The sequence below is a fragment of the Pseudophryne corroboree genome, chromosome 7 (assembly GCF_028390025.1).
Source record: "Pseudophryne corroboree isolate aPseCor3 chromosome 7, aPseCor3.hap2, whole genome shotgun sequence".
In the NCBI taxonomy this organism is placed as follows: domain Eukaryota; kingdom Metazoa; phylum Chordata; class Amphibia; order Anura; family Myobatrachidae; genus Pseudophryne; species Pseudophryne corroboree.
Window position 1 is genome coordinate 294,024,178 of NC_086450.1, and position 27,534 is coordinate 294,051,711.

The 27,534-nt window shown below is 45.5% G+C and overlaps 1 protein-coding gene across 4 annotated transcripts in view; it reads right to left on the reverse strand.

The window, feature by feature from the left end:
* The window catches only part of EEF2KMT (eukaryotic elongation factor 2 lysine methyltransferase), a 203,547-nt gene that overhangs the window by 46,817 nt on the left and 129,196 nt on the right, over nucleotides 1-27,534 (reverse strand). For all 4 annotated transcript variants that reach the window (XM_063934239.1, XM_063934241.1, XM_063934238.1 and 1 more), the window contains 2 exons: nucleotides 5,276-5,577; nucleotides 3,337-3,486 (listed from right to left, as the gene is read on the reverse strand). In XM_063934239.1, coding sequence (XP_063790309.1) covers nucleotides 3,337-3,486; nucleotides 5,276-5,577 — 452 coding nt within the window. The remainder of the gene's footprint in view (nucleotides 1-3,336; nucleotides 3,487-5,275; nucleotides 5,578-27,534) is intronic.

Here is a 27,534-nt window from a genome sequence, read left to right on the forward strand (position 1 = left end):
CCAAACCACAGTCCACAGTTCTTGTCTCCAGCCACGTCTTCAACCATCATCCACAGTTTCACAGTTCATCATATACAGTCTCGTGTTTCAAATCACAGTCCACAGTTCTTTTCCTCCAGCCACGTCTTAACCATCGTGCTCCAGCCTCGGTTCTCTACCTCAGCCCTGTACATAATAAATACTTTCCATTGACTCTCAAACCACGCCTAAGTTCTTCATTGCTCCATGTCCCATGCGAAGGAACTATATCCAGCCCCCTCATCTGGTTCATTCACAGCCTGCTACCTCCTCGGGCAAATCTCAGCTGCCGGATCCTCAAACTCTGCTAGACGTGACAGAAGGTTCAGGATCCAACCATGGATCCTGAGCAGATGAGTCGCGAGAGCAATGGACTGCAACAGCTTCTCCCTGGACGACGCCTTTATCAGCAGATTGTCCAGGTATGGAATTATGGTCACACCCTGTCTGCGGAGGAGAACCATCATCTCTGCCATCACCTTGATGAACACCATTGGTGCCGTGGAGAGACCGAATGGCAGCGCCTGAAACTGATAGTGACTGTCTAGCAGTGCAAATCTGAGAATAGCCTGGTGCAGAGGCCAAATCGGAATGTGGAGATACGCATCCTTGATATCTAGAGATACCAGAAACTCCCCCTCCTCCAGACCTGAGGTCACCGCTCTCAGAGACTCCATTTTGAATTTGAACTCCCTTAGATAAGGGTTTAACGATTTCAAGTTCAAAATTGGTCTGACCAAACCATCCGCTTCCAGTAGGACAGTTCTGTCTGTCAGTAAAGCTGGCAAGCCTGATTTGAAGAATCGGTGAGGTGGGGTTTCTTGAAACTCCAGTCTGTACCCATGGGACACAATATCCTGTACACAGGGATCCAGGCTGGACGACACCCAGACGTGGCTGAAACGTCCGAGTCTCGCCCCCACCAGTCCATCCTCCAGGCTGCGTGGTCCACCATCGTCCTGAGGATTTTGAGGTTCCAGAAGCAGGCTTCTGGTCCTGGGAGCCTGCGGGTGCAGGCTTTTTGGACTTTGCCTGCCCTCCTCTAAAGAAGGTGGTAGGAGGCTTGGACTTTTTCGTCTTAGCGGTCCGAAAGGACTGCGATGCAGATGAAGAAAAAGGTTTCTTCGTAGAAGGCGTAGCTGAGGAAAGAAATGGTGACTTACCCCCAGTTGCCGTGGAAATCCACGCATCCAACGCTTCCCCAAATAGAGCCTGACCTGTGTAGGGTAGGTTCTCCACACTTCTCCTGGATTCCGCGTATGCAGAACATTGGCGTAGCCAGAGTCCCCTGCAAGCTGAGACAGACAAGGAAGATATCCTTGCAGTCAGCATACCCAGGTCCTTCATGGATTCCACCATGAATCCCACAGAATCCTGTATGTTACGTAAAAATAATTCAAGGTCACTTATATCCATTGAATCCAAATCCTCTAGTAATGTGCCTGACCACTTTACTATAGCTTTAGAGATCCATGCGCAGGCAATAGTAAGCCTCAGCGCCACCCCTGAAGCAGTGTACATGGATTTGAATGTAGTGTCAATCTTACGATCAGCCGCTTCTTTTAACGCGGTAGATCCAGGGACAGGTAAAACCACCTTTTTAGACAGTCTGGAGACGGATGCGTCAACTATGGGTGGGTTTTCCTATTTTTTCCTATCTTCCTCAGGGAAGGGAAAGGCAACCAGAATCCTTTTTGGAATCTGGAAATTTTTATCCGGGCTTTCCCAGGATTTTTCAAATAAAGCGCTTAATTCTTTAGATGCAGGGAAGGTTAGCGAGGCTTTCTTATTGTCTGTGAAGTAAGTCTCCTCAACCTGCTCAGGTGTTGTGTCAGTAATATTTAACACATCTCTAATGGCCTCAATCATTAGCTGCACCCCTTTTGCAAGGGATGCCACCCCCCTGGTATCCGTGTCATCTTGTGTTATCTGGGCAAGTGCATGTTTCTGTGGGTATATGCTAGGGGATTTTGAAGGAATAGGAACAGAACCTGACCAAACTGCCATAGACTTCTTTAAAACCTGAGTTTCAATCTCAGTATGAGCTACTCTAGTAGAGATCTGATAGATCATACCCTTAATAGAGGTCAACCACTCAGGCTCATTAATGTGGATCTGAGACAAGACATTACATTCCTGTGCACATGGAATGGATTCCTCCTGAGAGGAAATGTCCCCTGCAGCATAAGACACAGAGTCCCTAGACATGGCTATGTGAGACAACAAACACCCCCACACACACAGGGAAATGTCAGACAGTCCCCCCCCCCCCCCTCCCCCCAAGACTGCCACAGAGAAACACAGAGATTGGAGCCAACCCACACACAGCGCTTCCCTAGGTAGATATAATACCACTACCTAGCTCTTACTGTGTACCTTAATAGACTACACAGTATTTACACAGCCTCCCCCTTCCTTCTACAACCCCCTGGTACCACACAGGATACCTGGAGTTGCTTGGAAGGATAGCTCTCCCTATCAGCGTCTCTGTACAGGATCTGCAGGCAGGAAAATGGCGCGGAGCGCTGCTGGGTCTGCTCTGAGAAGCTCCGCCCCGCCATGCTGCTTCCCGCTCTTCAGTTTTTTATACTGGCCTGAGGATTGTTGCTGGCAGTGTAACAGAGGTCCCTGACAGGCTTATGACCAGTGTAGGGTATAGGCGCTGCCTCAGGGCGCCCCTCACAGCGCCGCACCATGTACCACCCTGTTGCCGCCATCTTTACACCGGCTCCCTGCTTGCCAGGGGGGCTGGTGACTCACTCGCCACCGGAATCTTCTGGCTCTGTAAGGGGGTGGCGGCATGCTGCGGGAGTGAGGGGCGCCTGGGGCGGCTAACGATCATCACCCTCAGGAGCTCAGTGTCCTGTCAGCGGAGACAGTGGCTCGAACCCCGCAGGGCGGACACTACTCCCCTCCTTAGTCCCACGAAGCACGGAGGCTGTTGCCTGCAGCCTCCCTGTGCCTAACTACTCTTAGAAGAAAAAAAAAAAACTAAAGAAGCTCTAGGAGCTCCCCTAGCTGTGACCGGCTCCTCCGGGCACATTTTCTAAACTGAGTCTGGTAGGAGGGGCATAGAGGGAGGAGCCAGCCCACTTTCTCAAACTCTTAAAGTGCCAATGGCTCCTAGTGGACCCGTCTATACCACCATGGTACTAATGTGGACCCCAGCATCCTCTAGGACGTAAGAGAAATAGTGATTTAAGCACTGGGAACTTGGTTTTCTTAGTGCTGAATTCATGTGAGGACTGTTACATAGAGAAAACAATATCTGCAAACAAACCCCAATTTAGCAGTCCTAGTGTAACATGAACAACTTACCTAAGGTTGTATGAAATAATATGTATGTTTCAGAGTTGCGAATTGTAGAAGCTACAAACACTTCCAGGCTCTTTCCAACTTTTGTAGATTGAAAAAGCTTCTTTAAAACGTTTGAAAATGATAACACTATCTCTGGGTCATACACAACATCTAAAAAAAACAAATACAATTATTGGTTATAACATGACCTCAGGTTACATTAAGATGCATTTTATGTCAAAAGTCTAGGTGTAAAACGCATTTGAAAATAAAAAAACGCAATTCTGTCTATATGTAAAGCTGGATGCATCCAGCTCTGATGCGTACAGCTCTGTACAGTAGCATAGGTCCCAGTGTACAGATGTGCCCTCATACATCTAGCCTCAATATGCCATGCAGTGCGAGAGATGTCTGGGGCAAGTGAGTCTCCAGGTCCTGTGCAACTCTAATAACACTGGTCGTCTAATTTGCCAAAAATGTGAATAGATGGCATCAATTTCATATAAAATCGAAGCCACACTAAAAAGGTGGAGCTAATAAAGTAGCCATTGGCAGGGCCATATTAACAATGGGGCGGATGGAGCTCCAGCTCCAGGCCTCCACATAAAAATAGGCCCATCATCATGACAGCATTATAATAATCAGTAAGTGTAAATTATATTTTGTTTCCCTTACAAAATGATGCAATTTTTAGATTTTTACATATTTTTGACATTGTTGCTCATAATGTATGATGTGTACACACTAACACAGCTCTGATCACGGCTCCTTCGCTTTTCACAATATGCCCTTTAACAATTTTAGCTCCAGGCCCATATGGCCCTTAATTCGGCCCTGGCCATTGGGCGTCCACTAGAGATATAACTTTTGACATGCACATACCGTAGTTGTACTGGGGTCCCCACCTCAGTGCCAATTATGTGAATACATGCCATTACTATATGATTACACTTACCCGCCCCTTATCTGCTCCAACTTACCTCTAAGAGTAAAAAACTTATTTTAGGAGTCATTTATGAATGTGGGTGCACATTGCTCTACGTATTTCAAGGTGAAAAAACTTTATGACCACTCCCCTTCATCAATTTAAACTTTTAACACTGAGTTCAGTTGAGCTTCATTTAGGTTTTAAAATAAAAACGGTCCTAGTAGCTCCTCAGTCTCACTGATTCATTTGGCACTATCAAACATAATAGGCCGTATGTAATGGCTTGCGAGATGGCCTCAGCTCCAAGACTCCGGCCGTACTCGTCCGTTTTTTTAAAGCAGCAAACATTTACAAGGCAAAACCTGGTTGGTTTTGCCTTGTAAACGTTTGCAGCTTTAAAAAAAACAAAAACGTACGAGTTCGGCCGTAATCTCAGTGCTCCGGCCGTCTCGCAAGCCAAAACATCCGTGTTTTAATTGAACAGTCTAAAAATAAGTTTTCCCACAAAACATGCAACTGGAAAATACAAAGTGCATCCTACAGCCAGACAAAGGGGTTGTGATCAAAACCACAATACAGTATTTACTAAAGGTCGTTTTGACCTTCTACACTGAATCCACCTACAGTCTGATGGTTTTCAAAAGCCGATCACACCAACTGTCCACCTAACTGTATAATCTCCACTCTTTACATCTCATTTAAATAATCATGTCCCACAAATGAAATCTTGTTTTGCATAAACTGATACGTAAGTGTACAGAAAGAATTACTAATGTGCCTAGCATGTGCTCTCGCATCAGAACATGTAACATTCACAATCATACACATTGTTCAAAGTCGGGCACATTACTGTAACCCGGAACCCATCTTCTACTTTCAGAAAATTAGTGAGTGGTGCAGATTTTCCAAATACAGTATCTATATAAAGATTGTGCTTAGAAAGTTGGGGTAAACCACAGCTCAATGTATCAATTTAATGTCTAGAAATACTAAAATTGAATAAAGGATATTTTTGGTACATTATTATATTACCTGTTGCAATTACCACATCAGCTTCAAGATGTGATAGTTGTTCTTCTGTAGCAGTCTCCCAGTCAAGCTCAATTACTGAGAGAAGAACGGCACTGTCATTCTTCGCACTGTCCGTTTCTTTTACACACTTAGCCAGATTACTATGATCTTTACCCAGCACAAAACCATTCAACTGGATATTTTCCTTGAGCTGTTGGAGTACTTTATGGTGATAGTCACTGAACGTGTATTTCTTCGGAAAACAGCTCTTACATATGACCAATCCGGTCAATCCAATTCCACTCCCAAGCTCTAAAATTGTTCTGAAGACATCATTTATAAAGTTAAAATGTTATATTTAAACTGCATTTATTATATATATATATATATATATATATATATACACACACACACACACACACACATATATATACTGTATATATATATTATCAGTTAAAATACAAAGTGAATGAGCAGAAGATAAATCTAAATCAAATCAATGGGGCAGATGTATTAAGCCTGGAGAAGTGATAAAGAAGTGATAAGTGTAAGGTGACAATGCACCAGCCAATCTTTACAGGTTTGAAAAATGACAGGAGCTGAATGGCTGGTGCGTTGTTACCTTCCACTTATCAATACTTTATCACTGCTTTATCACTTCTACAGGCTTAATACATCTGCCCCAATATTTGGTGTGACTCCCCTTTGCCTTCAAAACAGCATCAATTCTACAAAGTACATTTGCAAAACATTTTTAGAAGGAACTCGGCAGGGAGGTTGTTCCAAACATCTTGCAGAAATAACTACAGATGTGTGGATGTAGGCTTGCACAAATCCTTCTGTATCTTTATGTAATCCCAGACAGACTTGATGGGGGCCATATCATCACTCCTAGGACTCCTTGTTCTTCTTTATACTAAGTATAGATCTTAATGACATTGGCTGTATGTTTGGGGTAGTTGTCCTGCGGCAGAATAAATTTGGAGCCATTCAGACGCCTCCCTGATGGTATTGCATGATGGAAAAGGTCCGCCCCCCCCCCCCCCCCCCCCGCCCCCCATCACACACACACTTTCCAAAACGAGTGTCCTTATTTTTATGAATGCCAGGTTTGGAGGAGACCATCCCCCATCCCTGGACTCAGTGGCGCAACTAGGGGTCCGCAGCCACTGCGATCGCTTGGAGGGCTGCGGGACGCCCTGGCCGCCGCCACTGATTTTGTTTTGGGAAGAAGGGACACGGAGGGCACAGAGCGCGCCTCTCCTGTGTGCCCCTCCTGGGTCTCCGGCGGCAGCGGCATGTCTGTTAAATGAAGTGCCCGTGCGTGAGCTCTGATTGGCTCACCATAGCAGCGGGGGGTTTGGCACTGGGGGAGCATATTTGGCATGGGGGGGCATATATGGCACTGGGGGAACATATATGGCACATGGGGGGCATGTTTGGCACAGGGGGAGCATATTTGGCACTGGGGAGTCATATTTGGCACTGGGGGAACATATTTGGCACTGGGGGAACATATTTGGCACTGGGGGAGCATATTTGGCACATGGGGGAACATATTTGGCACATGGGGGGGCATATTTGGCACATGGTGGGGGCATATTTGGCACTGGGGGAGCATATTTGGTACTGGGGGGGCATATTTGGCACGGGGGGCATATGTGTACCTGGCACTGTGGGGGAATATCTGGCACTGGGGGCATATGTGGCACTGGGAGCACTACCCCCTGGTTACAAGCACAAGATCCAGCTCATGAAATCCCTGGCAACAAGCATTACCCCCTAGCAACGAGCATGACACCCAGTGCATGAAACCCCTGGCAACAAGCTTGAAACCCAGCACATGATACCTCTGGCAACAAGCATAACACCTACCGCATGAAACCCCTGGCAACGAGCATGACACCCTGAGCACGAAAACCCCTGGCACCGTGCATGAAACCCCTGGCAATGAGCAGGTAATTTAAAAGTAATTAGAAGCCTTTCTGTAGGACTTAATGTGTAATGGGCATTGTGGTGTGTGGCATAATGTATCACGGACATTGCGGTGTGTGTCGTAATGTGTCACAGGCATTACGGTGTGTGGCATACTATATCACGGGCATTGTGGTATGTGGTATAATGTCTCAGGATCATTGCAGTGTGTGGTATAATGGGCATTGCGGTGTGTGGCATAGGGTATAACGGGCATTGTGGTATGTATCACAGGCATTACGGTGTGTGTGGAATACTATATCACGGGCATTGTGGTATGTGGTATAATGTCTCAGGAGCATTGCACTATGTGGCATAATGTTTAACGGGCATTGCGGTGTGTGGCATAGGGTATAACGGGCATTGCGGTATGTGTCACAGGCATTACGGTGTGTGGTATTCTATATCACGGGCATTGTGGTATGTGGTATAATGTCTCAGGGTCATTACGTTGTGTGGCGTAATGTATCACGGACATTGCAGTGTGTGTCATAATGTATCACGGACATTGCAGTGTGTGTCATAATGTGTCACAGGCATTGCATGTGCTATAATGTATCAGGGGCATTGCAGTGTGTAGCATAATGAATAACGGGCATTGCGATGCCTGTCATAATGTATCACATGCATTACGATGTGTGGTATAATGTGTCAGGGGCATTATGGTGTCATGGGCATTATTGTGTGTGGCATAATGTCTAAGGGCCATTGCAGTATGTGGCATAATGTATACTGGGCATTACTATACAGATGAAAAATTACAAATAATGTAAGGGGCATGAATCAGGATTATTTATTTTTTTTGTGGTGGCCAACGTCTGGGCGTGCAGGTTGCAAAACTGGGGTATAAGGTAGTCTCTTCCTGCAATGCCACGCCCCTTTATGCAAAACCACGCCCATTTCAGCAAGGCCACACCCCTTTTTGCGGCGTGCGCCAATTCATTGCTTTACTAGTGGCAATTATGGAGGGGGGGGGGGGGGGGAGAGGGGGCGCCAGAGAATTTTTTGGCTTGGGGGAGAAAAATTTCTAGTTACGCCACTGCCTGGACTGCATGAATTTTCTGTAGTGTTGGGGCTTTTGCCTAGTGATTACATTGATCACCAGTCAATAGTCACTATGGGGGCACATAGTTTGAAAGAGAGGACTCCTCACTCTAGGTGCGAGAGTTGGAGAGATATAGATACTTACTGTAAATTCCATCATCCCCTTCTTTGGCAATACTTTTTTTAATAAAAAACTTTACTGCTCAGTACTGCTCAGACACTGGGCTGGTAACAGGTTTTACCGCTTAGTACACCCCACCCCTAGACACTTTTGTCACAAGAACAATTCTTATCAAAGTGATTTTTATATTTATGTACAAAGGTATGCAGTAATAAAGACAGACAACTTTTTCATGTTCTCTTCCACTTTAAAAGTCCCAGCGGGGATTGTTTGTTAACTCTGGAGCAATAAGCACCTAGAGAAGAATACAGGGTCATTTGGGTAGTTTCTGTTGTCATTATGATTTAAAAAGAGTAAACACAGTTGTTTGACAATAAATGGCTTCACCCAACCACTAACCATGAGTGAAAGAAAAGTTTGTGAGTTATCATTCATATTGTTATGAGCCACGGCTGTGGCTCATTCCTGTTTTGCATTTTGGTGATGTATTTTATGTTATACTTCTGTTTATGTTCCCCGTGGGTGTCATGGGGTGTTCGGAGCTCACCCTTAAGGAAAGGGTACTGTTATGAACCACAGGTAGTGGTTCATTCCTATTCTATGTTTATAAGTTGTCTTGCAGGCCAGGATTTCCCGTTGCTCTGTTTTAATAAGATTCTTATTTGCTGCCGGTGGTGAGTCTGTGTAATTGCAGCTTGTTCCCATGTGTTCAGCCTCACCTGTCTGTTGATTGCACCTCTCAGTTGTGCAGCAGGGCAGCTGCACGACATAATTAATTAAGACTCTCTGTTATATGCTGGCTCAGTGCAATTCACAGATGCTGATGATATTTCCAGGTTTCCAGATTTCCTGAGTTCCAGAGTCCTTGAGTTCTGAGCTAGTATCTGCCAGTTCCTGAGCTCCTGCCTAGCAGTATCTGCCTAGCTGCTTTGAGTGTCGGTTCCTGTGTCGATTCCACTGTCTGATCCTGTGTCCTGCCGTGAAGCGTTCCTGTCCAGGAGTCCTGTGGCTTTGTCTGTGCCTGGGCGAGTGTCTGGCTTCTTGGTGTCCACCGGTCTGTCATTTGGGATTCTGCCTGTCCTCCGGTTCTGAGAGTCTGTGTCGGCTGCATTGGGGGTTCCTGTCCGTTTGCCAGTATTTGTACCAGTTCCGTGAGTAGCGGCTTTGCAGTGTCCGTCGGCCTAGGCCGCAGTATTCTTTGGTTATATTTGGTTACTGGTGTTTTGCAGAGGGTTCTGCTTATGCTGTCACCGCCGGTACGTAAAAGTATTGTGTCGGCGTGTGGACAGCATTTCCTTTGTTGTTCTTTTCCTTTGGCGGCGTGCCGCACATATATTTAGTTTTAGGGTAGTTAGTAGCCCCTAGCTTTCTGTTGTTTTAGTTAGAGGTCCCCTTGTTATTATCCTGTCTCGGTTCACGCCTTGTCTCACGCTAAGACCTGAGGGCATCGGAGTTGGGCAGACATAATGCGCCCTTCAAACGCGGCTGCCGTGGGCCCAAGAAACCATAGTCACTCAGGCGTGGGCTGACCACACGGGTAGAGCAACGGAGGTAGGGTGCTAGGGGCTATTTCCACACCAGACATCGTTTCAGCGTCACGTTCTGGTGCTCAGGACTCACTACGCAACATCTCCCTTGTTCTGAGCACCAGGAACCTAACATATATGTCTGACAAATGGCCAGAAAATCACAAATTCTGCTAGGGTATGTAAACTTATGAGCACAACTGTATGGCAACAAATAGTCATTCTTACGTGTTCTGAACAATTTAAAAATATTGTTCACTACAAAGTATATAAAAAAAAAACGTTTTTTTATTATAGATGGAGTAAGGAATAAATGATAGATCTGAAGAGGCAAAAAGAGAAATGAATATTCCAGCTGTAAGACAACCACAATAGGGACTTCAATATACTGCAATTGTTAGAAACTTTTGCGCTATATTATAAATTTATATGATATGGCTGACAAAAGTAACAGACTCCTATTGAATTAAAAATGTTTAATAATATATGAATAATCACAAATCATAAATCAAGACTGGTCTTAGTAGTTTAAACATCTAAGATGACAAGTATATATACTTTCCAATAAAAGGAGGTGGACTTAAGCATATTCTGTGCACTGAGGTGTAAAAACTAGCTCTATAGCTAAATGACTCCGCCGGTCACTATACCGAAGCCGAATTCCCGATCTCTGGCCAGCCCAACAGTCAGCATGCCGACTAACAGGGGCTATTCCTACTCGCTGGTGTCCACGACACCCATAGAGTGGTAATAGAAACGGTGGCGAGCGCAGTGAGCAACCCAGCCCGCTGTGTGGCGAGAGCAGCAAGTCCGCAATGGGATCCATTGCGCTCGCACACCCACGCCGGCATTCTGGCAACCGGGGTCGATATGGTGACCTCCGGGATCCTAAACGCCGGTCTCCAGATACCAACCCCAAACTACTGTAAGACAAAGGTTTTGGTAAAAGTAAAAATCCTCTTGCCTTGGTCCATGGTAATTTTTCAGCATACAGTAAACTAACAGTATTATAGGTCTTATAATTACAGTATTCCTTTATAGAATTCTCCACCCAAGTGCAACTGGAAGCTGCAAAGTGCATCCCATTAAAAGGGGTGGTCTTCAGTATGCCGAATGTCGGGATCCCGGCGCACAGTATACCGGCGCCGGAATCCTGACACCTGGCATACCGACAGGTATTCTCCCTCGTGGGGGTCCACGACCCCCCCTAGAGGAAGAATAAATAGCGCGGCGCTCCTAGCGCGCCACCGTGCCCGCAGCGTGGCGAGCGCAGCGAGCCCGCAAGGGTCTCATTTGCGCTCGCCACACTGTCGGTATGCCAGCGGTCAGGCTCCCGGCGCCGGTATGCTGGTCGCCGGGAGCCCGGATGCCGGCATACCATACTACACCCCATTAAAAGTATACAAGAAAGAAAGAAATAAGAAATGCCCATTAAAATACACATTCTCCTTTACATTATTTCAATAATCTCACTTTGTTAACCCAAATCTATTTATTTGCACTCTTCTGCAAACTAGCTGGCTATTCCGTTGTTAACCAGGGAACACGCTCACTCTGGCCAACTCATATTGTTTACCGCTGCAGATTTACAGTGTCAAACAAATTATAGGCTGCTCTCTTGACACATGAGGCCATTTGTATTTCCAAGTATACTGTGATGAGGAGCCTGTTGATAAAACACTGTTACTATGTGCCAGAAACTGGAGCTCATTAAATAGCAAAGGAATTAAAAACACTGCATTTTTCTGGCAGTCGCCGATCCCAGTACTGTACAGATAAAGCTAAATATGCAGAATATTCTAACTATTCCAAACACCATGCATTATTTGTGTATCTGGCACTGCTGAGGGGCATTATTTGTGTATCTGGCACTGCTGAGGGGCATTATTTGTGTATCTGGCACTACGCGGGGGGGGGGGGGGGGGGGCATTACTTGTAGTTGTGAGGTCACACCCATTTTTTTGGGGCCACCCCCACTTTCACAGGAACGCACGCGCATTGGGGGGAGGGGATAGCTCCTTCAGAGGTTTTATTTTCCGAAAGTAGCTCACACCCCAATTAAGGATTGGGGATCACTGCAATACAGGTTGAGTATCCCATATGGGAGTGGTATGGAAGGTAGATAGTAAATAGGTCGACAGTGCCTAGGTCGACCACTATTGGTCGACAGTAACTAGGTCGACAGGGTCTTTAGGTCGACATGGTCTAGGTCAACATGAGTTTTTTATGTTTTTTGGGTGTTGTTTTCTTCGTAGAGTGACCGGGAACCCCAATTAGTGCACCGTGTCCCCTCGCATGGCTCGCTTCGCTCGCCATGCTTCGAGCAAGGTGCCTCGCTTCACTCGGCACAGATTACCGTTACAATCGTAAGTATGAAAAGGTTCAAAAAAAGAAAAAAATTGTGAAAAACTCATGTCAACCTTTTGACCTGTCGACCTAGAACATGTCGACATATAGACCCTGTCGACCTAGAAACCCTGTCAACCAATAGTGGTTGACCTAGATAGTGTCGACCAAGTTACTGTCGACCTAGAGAACGGATCCCATCCCATATCCAAATATTCCGAATATGGATTTTTTTAGTGAGACTGCAATAGACCTTTGTTTTCTGTTTGCTCAATGGCCCTCATTCCGAGTTGTTCGCTCGCAAGGCGAATGTAGCAGAGTTACACACGCTAAGCCGCCGCCTACTGGGAGTGAATCTTAGCTTCTTAAAATTGCGACCGACGTACGCGCAATATTGCGATTACAAACGAGTTAGCAGTTTCAGAGTAGCTCCAGACTTACTCTGCCTGTGCGATCATTTCAGTGCTTGTCGTTCCTGGTTGACGTCACAAACACACCCAGCGTTCGCCCAGGCACTCCCACCGTTTCTCCGGCCACTCCTGCGTTTTTTCCGGAAACGGTAGCGTTTTCAGCCACACGCCCCTGAAACGCCGTGTTTCCGCCCAGTAACACCCATTTCCTGTCAATCACATTACGATCGCCGGAGCGAAGAAAAAGCCGTGAGTAAAAATACTTTCATCATAGTAAAGTTACTTGGCGCAGTCGCAGTGCGAACATTGCGCATGCGTACTAAGCGGATTTTCACTGCGATGCGATGAAAAATACCGAGCGAACAACTCGGAATGAGGGCCAATGTACACAAACTTTGTTTAATACACAAAGTTATTAAAAATATTGTATTAAATTACCTTCAGGCTGTGTGTATAAGGGGCCTAATTCAGATCTGATCGCTGGGTTGCGTTTTTTGCTGTCCTGCGATCAGACACTCGCTGCCTACAAAGGGAGTGTATTTTCACTGTGCAAGTGTGCGTTCCAATGTGTTAGCAGAGCTGCAAAAAATCAGACTGTGCAGTCTCTGCGCAACCCATGACTTACTCTTCCAGTGCGATTGAATCCTGCTGATCGGGGCCGGAGCTGACGTCAGACACCCTCCCTCAAAACGCTTGGACACGCCTACGCTTTTCCGGACACTCCCTCTAAGCGGTTAGTTGCCACCCACAAATGGCCTCTTCCTGTCAATCACCTAGCATACGCCCATGTGAATGGATCCTTCACACCATCCCGTCACTGACCGGCGATGCCCATTGTAGCCTTCCGACGCGCGTGCGCACTGCGGTGCATGCGCAGTTAGGATCCGATCGCCCGCTCTGCGAAAACGCACAGCACGGATCAGATCTGAATTACCTAATGTGTATATGAACATAACTGAATTGTGTTTATGTACACAAACGTTGTTTAATGCACAAAGTTATTAGACGGGTCCACTAGGAGTCTTGGGCACTTTAAGAAATCAATAGTGTGCGCTGGCTCCTCCGTTTATGCCCCACCTACCAGACTCAGTCTAGAAACTGTGCCCGAGGAGACGGACATACCTTGACAGAAGGATTTAAAGGACAGTGGTGAGATTCGAACCAGCACACACAAACAAGAGGAAAGCCATGCTAACCAACCTGATGAGGAACAGCAACAGCTGATCCAACAACAATACCTAACCAAGTTACAATGCAGGAACACACAAAGCACTGGGTGGACGCCCAGTATCCTCTACGGACTACGAGAAACGGATTTACCGGTAGGTAATTAAAATCCTATTTTCTCTTACATCCTAGAGGATATTAGGGTCCATTTAGTACCATGGGGATGTACCAAAGCTCCCAAACCGGGTGGGAGAGTGCTGAGGTTCCTGCAGAACTGATTGACCAAACTGAAGGTCCTCAGATGCCAAAGTATCGAACTTGTAGAACTTAGCAAACGTGTTTGAACCTGACTAAGTAGCCTCTTGGCAGAGCTGTAAAGCCTAGACACCCCGCGCAGCCGCCCAGGAAGAACCCACCGACCTAGCAGGGTGGGCCTGTACAGACTTATGAACCGGCAAACCTGCCGTAGAATAAGCATGCTGGATAGTAAGCCTGATCCAGCGAGCAATAGACTGCTTTGAAGCAGGACACACAATTTTATTGGGATCATAGAGCACAAACAGGGAGTCCAATTTTCTGTGACGAGCTGTCCTCTTCACATAGATTTTCAAAGCTCTCACAACATCCAGGGATTTTGAAGTAGTAGAGGTGTCGATAACTACCGGGACCACAATAGGTTGGTTGATATGAAACGCAGATACCACCTTTGGAAGAAATTGCTGACGAGTTCTGAGTTCAGCTCTATCTTCATGAAAAATCAAATAGGGGCTCTTGTGAGACAACGCTCCCAATTCTGACACGTCTTGCAGAAGCCAAGGCCAACAGTGTGACGGTCTTCCACGTAAGAAACTTTACGTCAACCTCCTGTAAAGGCTTAAACCATTCAGATTGTAGAAACTGCAAGACCACGTTGAGATCCCAAGATGCAGTGGGAGACACAAAAGGCGGATGGATGTGCAGAACACCTTTCAATAACATCTGAACCTCAGGGAGGGAAGCCAACTGTTTCTGGAAGAAAATATTTAAGAACAAAATCTGGACATTTATGGAGCCCAGGTATAGGCGCACATCCACACCTAACTGCAAATAAAGCAGAAAACGTCCCAGTTGAAATTCCTCTGCAGGAAATTTCCTGTTTTCACACCGAGACGTATTTTCTCCAAATACGGTGGTAATGTTTAGACGTTACTCCTTTTCTGGCTTGGACCAAGGTAGGAATTACCCTATTCGGAATCCTTTTCCGGGCTAGAATTTGACACTCAACCTCCATGCCGTCAAACGTAGCCGCAGTAAGTCTTGATAGACGAACGGCCCCTGTTGCTGAAGATCCTCTCAAAGAGGTAGAGGCCACGGATCCTCAAGGAGCATATCCAGTAGATCCGCGTACTAAGCCCTTCTTGGCCAATCCGGAGCAATGAGAATTGCTTCAACCTTTTCCCTTTTTATTCTTTTGAGAATTATTGGGATTAATGGAAGTGGTGGAAACACATATACCATCTGATAGACCCATGGAGTCACCAGAGGATCCACCGCCACTGCTTGTGGGTCTCTCAACCTGGAACAATACCGCCTAAGCTTCTTGTTGAAACGAGAGGCGATCATGTCGATCTGTGGAAATCCCCACCGACGTGTCAAGGACTCGAACACCTCCGGGTGTAGGCCCCACTCTCCTGGATGGAGGTCGTGTCTGCTGAGGAAGTCTGCTTCCCAGTTGTCTACTCCCGGATTGAAGATTAAGGACAATGTCACAGCGTGTCTTTCTGCCCAGAGGAGAATCCTTGTTACCTCTGACATTGCTACTCTGCTTTTCCTTCCACCCTGTCGGTTTATGTTTGTTACCGCCGTCACATTCTCTGACTGAACCTGGATGGCCTGATCTTGAAGAAGATGTGATGCCTGTAGAAGGGCGTTGTATATGGCTCTTAGTTCCAGAATGTTGATTGGAAGAATGGTTTCCTGACTTGTCCATTTTCCTTGGAAGTGTTCCCCCTGGGTGACTGCTCCCTAACCTCTGAGGCTTGCGTCTGTGTTTAGCAGAATCCAATTTTGAATCCCGAACCTTCAGCCCCCGGTCAGGTGAGAAGTCTGAAGCGTCCACAGAAGAGAAATCCTGGCTCTTGGCGACAGACGTATCCTCTGGTGCATGTGGAGATGCGATCCGGACCATTTGTCTAATAGATCCAGCTGGAAGGGCCTTGCATAAAACCTTCCGTACTGCAGCGCCTCGTAAGCGGCTACCGATATTCGGGTTTGTTTTAGAACGTCCCGCGCCATCGACTGGATTACCAATGCCTTTTCCATAGCACTCACCACTCTTCTGGCTCTGGTAGGGGTGGCGGCGTGCTGTGGGAATGTATGCTCGCCGTGGTGGGGCTTGCGAATAGTTCCCTCAGGAGCTCAGTGTCCTGTCAGCGGGGAACGGGACCATTAACCCTATAGGAGGTTGGTCCGTTATCCCCCCTAAGTCCCTGGTGCCAACCAGCCCTGTCTGAAAATAACAAACAGAAAATAAATGCAGAAAACACTTCACTTCCTCCGGGCACATTTTCTAAACTGAGTCTGGTAGGAGGGGCATAGAGGGAGGAGCCAGTGCACACTATTGATTTCTTAAAGTGCCCAAGGCTCCTAGTGGACCCGTCTATACTCCATGGTACTAAATGGATCCCACTATCCTCTAGGACGTAAGAGAAATAATAAGATTTAAATCCTACCGGTAAATCTTTTTCTCCTAGTCCGTAGAGGATGCTGGGGACTCCGTAAGGACCATGGGGTATAGACGGGCTCCACAGGAGACATGGGCACTATAAAGAACTTTAGATGGGTGTGCACTGGCTCCTCCCTCTATGCCCCTCCTCCAGACCTCAGTTACAGAAACTGTGCCCAGAGGAGACTGACAGTACGAGGAAAGGATTTTTGTTAATCTAAGGGCAAGATTCATACCAGCCCACACCATCCACACCGTATAACCTGGAATATACGCAACCAGTTAACTGTATGAACAAAACAGTATTAGCCAACGACTGATCTTAACTGTAACATAACCCTTATGTAAGCAACAACTATATACAAGTCATGCAGAAATATGTCCGCACTGGGACGGGCGCCCAGCATCCTCTACGGACTAGGAGAAAAAGATTTACCGGTAGGTTTAAAATCTTTTTTTCTCTTACGTCCTAGAGGATGCTGGGGACTCCGTAAGGACCATGGGGATTATACCAAAGCTCCAAAACGGGCGGGAGAGTGCGGATGACTCTGCAGCACCGATTGAGCAAACATGAGGTCCTCATCAGCCAGGGTATCAAACTTGTAGAATCTTGCAAAAGTGTTTGAACCCGACCAAGTAGCCGCTCGGCAAAGCTGTAAAGCCGAGACGCCTCGGGCAGCCACCCAAGAAGAGCCCACCTTCCTAGTGGAATGGGCCTTTACCGAATTTGGTAACGGCAATCCAGCTGTAGAATGAGCCTGCTGAATCGTGTTACAGATCCAGCGAGCAATAGTCTGTTTAGAAGCAGGAGCGCCAACCTTGTTGGCTGCATACAGGACAAACAGTGCCTCTGTTTTCCTAATCCGAGCCATCCTGGCTACGTACATTTTTAAGGCCCTGACTACATCAAGGGACTTGGAATCTCCAAGTCCCCCATAGCCACAGGCACCACAATAGGTTGGTTCATACGAAATTATGACACCACCTTAGGTAAAAATTGAGGACGGGTCCTCAACTCAGCTCTATCCACATGGAAAACGAGATAGGGGCTCTTATGAGACAAGGCCGCCAATTCGGACACCCGCCTTGCAGACGCCAAGGCCAACAACATGACCACCTTCCAAGTGAGAAATTTTAATTCAACTGTTTGAAGAGGCTCAAACCAGTGAGATTTTAGGAACTGTAACACCACGTTAAGGTCCCATGGTGCCACTGGGGGCACAAAAGGAGGCTGGATGTGTAGCACTCCCTTTACAAAAGTCTGGACTTCTGGGAGAGAAGCCAATTCCTTCTGGAAGGGGCCGAAATCTGTACCAGCCGAGTCGTAGGAACCAACTGTGACTTTGGTAGATTTAGAATCCAGCCATGCTGTTGCAGCACTCTGAGGGAGAGCGACGCGCTTTTCTGCAACTGTTCCTTTGATCTCGCTTTTATCAGGAGATCATCCAAGTACGGGATAATTGTGACTCCTTGCCTGCGCAGGAGTGAAGGGTTAAATATGTTATATGAACTGTTATGGGCTTGAATAGATGCGTACCACTCTGTACAGGGTACCTTTATCTCTTCATACAATACAAGGCTTGTCTGTGTCTCCTCTTTAGGGAGAGTTACATTCCAGACTAAACCTGTTATCTCTATTTCTACTTCTGTTACCAATCTTCCCAGAGGTTTTTGTATTCTGCCCAGTAACTACTAACGAGCCAATAAGAGTGTAACACATGTCAGTTACGCCCATGTACGTTGTCTTTATATACCTTTGTTAACCTTATAATAAAGCAGAGTAATTCTTAACCATTGACTCGTGTGTTTCATATTACGTTAAGTTTTGCTCTGACTGGTACCAGAGGTGATTACATCGAGGGGGCACACGAAGGGTTAATTCCCTTCAGCTGGGGGCTAGGTCCGGAATCTAGGTGATCGTCCCCTGCCCGGTAAGATAGAGAATTTTATTGTCTGTCTTTTCCGTTCAGGGATTGCGATTACTACTAGATCTGAACTCATTCCGTGTTCCGGGAACACGTGACCAAAAATACAATCCAAGTCCGGGACTTGGCAGAAAAGAAACTTGTTTTCTTAAAGGCGCCGGGCGCCACATACAGGTATCAGGGATACCAGGACCAGGGGTCCACGAAATCTTTAAAAGGCACAGGTATCCGGGATACCATAAGATGGACGAGAAGTCCAAATAACAACGCCTCCTCGATTTGATCACCTAAATGTTTGTATGTTTGTCTTATAAGTACTTATATTGTAATTTTTCTATTAAGGACACTCAGTGTACGGGTGGTAAGTGTACGGACACTGAATGTTGTATAACATTTGCTATTTACAGTTATTTTATGCAAGAAAAATTGTATAATATTGCTATTTTTACAGTTATTTTATGCAAGAAAAATTGTATAATATTGCTATTTACAGTTATTTTATGCAAAGAAAATTGTACTTTATTTTACATAATATCAATTTTACAGGTGGTAAGTGTACGTACATTTGGTATCACAAGTTGTGCTGTTATTCCTTATCTTTTGTACTCACCCTCCTCCCTCATGTGCTTACCCTTTTCTTACTTTAATAATCTTCAGCTGCACCAAATCCAGCAGCCTTCTGCCACCTGATACTTATTCCAGTGTCATCTGCTGATGTAGCTATGTTTATTTACCCTGTACTTGTCCTATATTGTAGCCAACTGTAAGTTGCTGTTTTCCTAGTTGATTATTTGCTTATGTACTCTGTAATTGGGCGCTGCGGAACCCTTGTGGCGCCATATAAATAAAGGATAATAATAATAATAATAATAATAATCTTCTCTGTTCTGTCTCTGGTAGTTTGTGTAGGAATGTGTAATCCCACATGTTACCAGTGATCTATGATCAGATCAGCTGAATGCATACATAGACTTGTTCCCCTTCCCTGTTATTTGTGAATTCTTTTAGAAATATATTGCGTGGGTGATAAGTGTACATGCATTATATGACAGTGTGTTCGGAACAGTCTATGTTTTTATGATAGGATTGTTGTTGCTTCACTTTAAAATACGTTAGTTACTTGTTGATAATATGAGATCAGACCAGAGTAAAGAGAGACTGAATACCCCCCTCCCCTCCCGGGGGAGACCTGCAAGGAATGTGCTGCTCGTCTCTCCCAGCAGCAGCAGTAGCTTGCAAACAGAAACCTAGTGAGAATGTGACTGAATTCTGGAAGTGATTTAAAAGTGTTGGTCAGAGGAGGCAGGTCTCACCCTAGTTAATACCGACAACTTACTCATTTCTACATTTATAAACAACTTGTTGCCAACAGTGTCATTAACTGTAAAACAGAGTGTTTCCAGTTGGACTTCTGATAATTTTAAAGATTTTGAAAAACATTTATATGAAGAGAAAGCAGCAGGTTGTTTTGAAATGAGGAAATCTGTCAGTACAGGAACCCTCACCCCCAGCGGGACATCCCACAGAATAGGGGGCCCCCTGCACCTCCGAGCAGACGACATACATCCTGCTTTAATTGCGGCAAGGATGGACATTGGGCTAGGGACTGTCCTTACCCCCTTAGCAAACTTAAACAACCACTGCTGCCTGAACCTGCCCACACTAACAATACTCCCAGAGACACCCCAAGGTTCCAAATTGACTGACAGGGACAACCCCGCTGACGGGGCCCGGAGGAGAGTGTCCCGACTTTCATGCAGCTCACTGGTCACTGAAAGGACAGTGAAGCCACCACCAGTGTCCTGTGTAGGGACCAGTACCATGAATCCTTAAAAAAAGTCAGCTCCTTCAATAGGAATTAATGGGATACCCACAAAAGCCTATATTACCGACGCCATCAGTATAGAAACTTTGAAGGGCGTTTATATGGGAAGACACAACTTTACTGTAATACCTGAATGCCCAATAAACTTACTGGGAAGAGATCTTCTCAGCCGTCTTGAAATCACAATTAGTCCCTCTGCCTCAAGTAGCGGCATGGATGTTGTATCACCTCATTTACCTGTGTGGGTAAACCTTGACACACCACCTGAGTTAGAGACTGTAAACCCCCAGGTATGGTCAGAGGGGCCCTATGACACTGGCCTAGTATCATGTACCCCCTACAAGGCCACACTGAAACCTGATGTACACCCCTTTACCAGAAACAATATCCATTGTCTAAAAGAAAAATTAGAAGGTCTTAGACCTATGGTACAGCAATTTTTAGAGCAAGGCATTCTTAGACATGTAGTATTCCCATACTGCACACCAGTTAACCCTGTAGCAAAAGTAGATGGGACTATAAGGTTTGTGCAAGATCTTAGAGCAATTAATCAGCTAATTGTTCCCATTGCACCAATTGTACCTGATGTAAACTCACTCCTCTCAGCCATCCCTGTAGATGCTGCATTTTTTCAGTGATTAATTTAAAAAATGCATTTTTCAGCATACCAGTGGACCCCCAGACACAGTTACTTTTTGCTTTTTCTTTTGAGGGCAAGCAGTTAACATGGTGCAGATTACCACAGGTATGTTTATTCACCTGTTGTGTATAGCATTGTACTCCAAGCCACATTGGCTCCCTGGCACCCCCCCTATGGTTCTGTCCTGCTACAGTATGCAGATGATCTGCTTCTCTGTAGTCAAACTGTTAAACTGGCTCTGTGAATGTGGACACAAAGTGTCAAAAGCAAAAATGCAATGGTGAAAAAAAGCATGTTGATTATTTGGGTTTTGTACTCACAGAGGGAGAAAGGAAAATCAGTCCACAACGCATTCAGTCTGTATTGGGCCTGGTCACCCCAACTACTCAGAAGGAAATGTTATCCTTTCTGGGCATGATTAATTATTGCAGACAGTGGATATCTGATTGTTCCTACTATGACAATATCTTGAGACAAGCCACTCTCAATAACAAACCTAAACAGATTCAATGGTCACAAGAAATGTTAACTGCATATGAAAGTCTAAAATGTATGTTGGTAAAAAGTCCGGCACTGAGCCTCCCAAACTGTACTGCCGTTTCATTTATATGCAAGGGACAACTGTAAAACCATGGCGGGGGTACTAACTCACATGGAGGCAAACTGCGCCCTGTGGTATTCCTGTGTCGGTCCAAGGTATGCCTGCCTGCCTCAGAGCACTGGCAGCTTGTGCAATGGTGGCTGAGATGGCAACTACACTCACCTTAGGTCACACAACAATTCTACACACAACGCATGATGCAGTAGCAATACTTAACGGCTTGCATACACAGCATATGTCGGCCCAACGCCTTAGTGGGTATGAAGTCCTATTGCAAAGCAACCCATCCCTCATCATCAAATATGCAAACACGTCATCAGGCCCAGCACCCATTCTTAATGCACTCCTAGGACAAAAGGGTCCCCAAGATGACATACCTGACGACCATGACTGCTCAGCATCAATAGAATCAGAGACCTCCCCGAGATTAGACATGTCCCCTGTGCCAATACCCGGTTCAGACAATGTCTTTGTTGATGGCTCCTGTAGCAGACCAAATGACTCCACATACCAAGCAGGTTATGCCGTTGTGCGCCTGCCCAATGACATTCTTGAAGCAAAGCCCATACCTTACCAATCGGCACAGGCTGCAGAGCTCATAGCCCTTACCAGAGCCTGCCAAATGTACCAAAACAAACCTCCTCCATGCCACCACACTGCCCTCTGACATTGCAATTTTGCACTGTAGGGCCAATACTGGTGGCAAGGACGACATATCAGAAGGAAATGCCCTTGCTGACAGAACTGCCAAAGAAGCAGCTCTACAACCCATTGCCCAGTCCCATATGACTGTCATGACCCCCCCTGCCATTAATGATCAATATCTTATCACGGAACTACAGGCCACAGCCTCCAACAAGGATTTGGATGACTGGATATATCCTGTATTGCAGAAAAATCCCAAATTAGGATTAATCTGCAAAGAGGGGAAACCTTGTATACCCCAAACAAGTGCCCCTTTGTTCATTGCTCACTACCATGGGGTAGGACAAACTAAGGAAGGCCACAGGAGGTACCTTCCACAAATGGAAACAGGTCCTTCCCATTATCCTAGCAGAAATCAGAATGACTCCTCAAAAGACCCTAGGTTATTCACCCTTTGAAATACTTATGGGTAGGCCCTTCCCTACACCTTGGGCTAAGAAACCATTAGTAGTCCAGGAAGGAGACCTAGAATTGATAAAGGAAGAATATGTGAGGTCCCTCATCAGCAAATTAGATGAAATTGAACACAAGGTTGTTTGTAAAAATCCTTTTAATCCACAGGAACCGACACATCCTTTTCAAGTCGGAGACAAAGTCGTTGTGAAAGTGCTCCCGAGGAACAAAGGTCCAGGAGATTTCACCTATGGTCCAGAGACGGAAGTCGTGGCAGTGACCAGGACGGCTGTCCTTACTGAGGAGGGGCCCACCTGGATCCATGCATCCCGAGTAAAGAAGGTATCCAGACCAGACCGTGAGGGAGATTCCAGAGAGGTACTAACGGGGGCAGACAGCCCTGACCTCCAACATGGAGAAGAGGACCCTTTTGCTGACAAAACAAACCCAGAATTCTACTCAAATATGGACTCTGATTACCCTACTTATACTTGCCTATCAGACACCCATATCCAGAACTGAAGTAGATATTACACAAACAAATGGACAAACCTCCCTATGGTATAATTCATCCAGCACTCATGTGGCCACATATACTGTAGAATATAAAGATTTTCTTTCAAACTATATGTGGAAAATTAGAGCAAATAGATTAGGTATAGGAACAGAAATTGTTTATATTTGTGTTACTAGTAAATATTGGGGAAATAAATGTGCGTATTGGGGATCAGTGGGATAAAATTCTGGTCATAGTTATGGATACCAGCCCAAGGAGGCTCTCTCAAGTAAAGACAAACATGGTGAGTCCCTGCTTACCCGTCTTACCCTTTATAGACAAAACAGATGTGATAGTAAATTCATATTAAGCATAAGACATCCCCAGTCTACTGATGCAGGCACCTATGTCCTGGGTGAATCCTTTTTTATAAATCCATCCCTTACACAATTCTTGTTACAGGATATGTTTAACAATGAAAAGTATGCCCAGCTCAAGTCCCCTAAACCACGCCCCAACCTCTTGAGACCTCATATAATCACCTTCCAGGAAATGATTGCTATAGACAACCCCACTTTTGAAGACACTATGGCCATTGAGACTGGATTTTCTGATATTAATTTTTGGTTGGAATGGATGAGATATAATGTAAAGAAGCATAATGTGAGCAATTGTTATGTATGTGGTAAATCTAGACCTCATTTAGGCACGGTCCCTCTAAATATCCCCTTAGACCAAGAAAGCTGTTTCTTTAGTTTATACAATAACACAGAAACTAATGATAGTACCTGCGAGACATGGAAAAAGGAATACCCCATACTATCAAAGAACCCCAACCCAGGTAATTACACCTGCTATATATCAAACACTACCTCAGGGAAAGATTTAAAAATCTTTCCTCCAGGGTACTGTACAGAAAAAAGAACTACCGTCTTAGTTAATCAAACTAAGTCTTTAGGTGACATTTATTACATCTGTGGAGATATGAAGCTAAGAACTAAATTAGACACTGCATGAAAAGGGGAATGCGCCCTTGCCAAAATAATTATGCCCCTCCACATTCTTCCAGATGATGAACAAATATCCCCTCCTGTTGTTTCCCCCAATAGAAGGAAGAGGGAACTCCCAGGAGGTAGTTTTTGATCCACATGTATATATTGATGCAAGAGGGGTCCCAAACGAATTTAAGTCTAGAGATGAAGTTGCTGCAGGCTTTGAGTCTTTAATCCCCATAATATTTGTAAATAAAAATGTTGCATGGATCAATTATATCTACTATAATCAGCAGAGATTTGTAAATGACACAAAAGATGCTCTTAAGGGTCTTTCTGAGCAACTAGAAGCCACTTCCCAAATGACATTCCAAAACCAAATGGCCCTTGATCTGATACTAGCAAAAAAGGTGGTACTTGTGTTTACATTAGTAAGGTAGAAGGATGTTGTACCTTTATTCCTGACAACACAGGGCCAAACGGTAAAGTTACCTTAGCCATAAAGAAACTAGATGATTTATCCATAGAGCTAAAAAAGAATTCAGGTATTGATAATCCATGGAGCCAATACTTTGGTTGGTTTGAAAATTGGAAACAGGGTCTTGTTCAACTAGGAATCTACATATTGATTGTGATAGCAATTTTTTGTGTTGTCTTCTTTTGCATTATACCCTGCTGCAGAAAACTCGCCACAAAAGGTATTGAAAACTCGCTTATGTATGAAGCCGTCCTTACAATCCCTCCTAACTCCCCTGCAGCCTATAAGCAATACCTAACTGAATATAGAAATAAAAAGCTCTATGAAAAGAATCATGTTATATAAATATATGATTCTAAGAGGGGATTGAAGGGTTAAATATGTTATATGAACTGTTATGGGCTTGAATAGATACGTACCACTCTGTACAGGGTACCTTTATCTCTTCATACAATACAAGGCTTGTCTGTGTCTCCTCTTTAGGGAGAGTTACATTCCAGACTAAACCTGTTATCTCTATTTCTACTTCTGTTACCAATCTTCCCAGAGGTTTTTGTATTCTGCCCAGTAACTACTAACGAGCCAATAAGAGTGTAACACATGTCAGTTACGCCCATGTACGTTGTCTTTATATACCTTTGTTAACCTTATAATAAAGCAGAGTAATTCTTAACCATTGACTCGTGTGTTTCATATTACGTTAAGTTTTGCTCTGACTGGTACCAGAGGTGATTACATCGAGGGGGCACACGAAGGGTTAATTCCCTTCAAGGAGCACCATAATTTCCGCCATTATCTTGGTGAAAACCCTCGGGGCCGTGGAAAGCCCAAATGGCAACGTCTGAAACTGGTAGTGACAGTCCTGTACAGCGAATATCAGGTATGCTTGATGAGGAGGATATATGGGGACGTGAAGATATGCATCCTTTATGTCTAGTGACACCATAAAATCCCCCCTTCCAGGCTGGAGATAACCGCCCTGAGCGATTCCATCTTGAACTTGAACCTTTTTAAGTACAGGTTTAGGGATTTTAAATTTAGAATGGGTCTGACCGAGCCATCCGGTTTCGGGACCATAAACAGGGTTGAATAATACCCCTTTCCCTGTTGAAGCAGGAGAACCTTGATAATCACTTGCTGTTGACACAGCTTTTGAATTGCCGCTAAAACTATCTCCCTCTCTGGGGGAGAAGCTGGTAAAGCCAATTTGAAGAATCGGCGAGGAGGCACGTCTTCGAATTCCCGCTTGTAGCCTTGGGATACAATTTCCATCGCCCAAGGATCCACGTCCGACCGAACCCAGACGTGGCTGAAAAGTCGAAGACGTGCCCCCACCGGCGTGGACTCCATCAGTGGAGCCCCAGCGTCATACGGTGGATTTAGTAGAGGCCGGGAAGGACTTCTGCTCCCGGGAACTAGCCGTAGCAGGCATTCTTTTCCCTCTACCCTTACCTCTGGCGAGGAAGGAATAGCCCCGACCTCTTCTGGACTTATGCAACCGAAAGGACTGCATTTGATACTGTGGTGTTTTCTTTTGCTGTGGGGGAACATAAGGCAAAAAGGTAGATTTACCCGTGGTAGCTGTGGAAACCAGGTCCGTGAGACCTTCCCCAAATAACACCTCAACCTTGTAAGGCAAAACTTCCATATGCCTTTTTGAGTCGGCATCACCCGTCCATTGGCGGGTCCACAGTGCTCGCCTAGCAGAAATCGCCATGGCGTTGGCTCTCGAACCTAGCAGCCCAACGTCTCTCTGAGCGTCTCTCATATATAAGACTGCGTCTTTAATGTGACCTAAGGTCAATAAAATGGTATCCCTATCTAGGGTATCAATATCAGCTGACAAGGTATCTGTCCAAGCTGCTACAGCGCTACAAACCCAAGCCGATGCTATTGCCGGTCTGAGTAAAGCACCCGTATGTTAATATATTGATTTTAAAGTCGTTTCCTGTCTGCGATCAGCAGGATCCTTGAGGGCTGCCGTGTCTGGAGACGGTAGTGCCACCTTCTTGGATAAGCACATTAAAGCCTTGTCCACCCTGGGCGAGGATTCCCACCGTACCCTGTCCTGTGTAGGGAAAGGATACGCCATAAGAATTATTTTGGGAATCTGCAGTTTCTTGTCTGGAGATTCCCAAGTCTTTTCAAATAACGCATTCAGCTCATGAGATGGGGGAAAGGTTACCTCAGGTTTCTTTTCCTTAAACATGTGTACCCTCGTGTCAGGGACAGAGGGGTCATCTGTGATATGCAAAACATCTTTTATTGCAATAATCATATAATGAATGCTTTTGGCCACCCTTGGGTGTAACCTCGTATCATCGTAGTCGACACTGGAGTCAGAATCCGTGTCGGTATCAGTGTCTGCTATTTAAGATAGGGGGCGTCTTTGAGACCCTGAAGGGCCCTGTGACACCGTCAAAGCTATTGATTGACTCCCTGTATTATCCCTCTGCTTTGTCTAATCTCTTATGTAACAAGGTCACATTTGCATTTAAAACATTCCACATGTCCAACTAATCCGGTGTCGGCGTTGCCGACGGAGACACCACAATAATCTGCTCCACCTCCTCCTTAGATGAGCCTTCCGCTTCAGACATGCCGACACACGCGAACCGACACCCCCACACACACAGGGATATATTTATATGGAGACAGTTCCCCAATAAGGCCCTTTGGAGAGACAGAGAGAGAGTATGCCAGCACACACCCAGCACCAACTGACACTGGAAACAAAATTCCCAGATAAACAGCGCTTTTATATAATTATATGTTTATATCTATAAACTCACTGCGCCTTACAAGTGCCCCCCCCCCCTTTTTTTGCCCTGTGTCACCGTGTTCAGCAGGGGAGAGTCCGGGGAGCCAGCTTCTCTGCAGTGTGCTGTGGAGAAAATGGCGCTGGTTAGTGCTGAGGGATCAAGCTCCGCCCC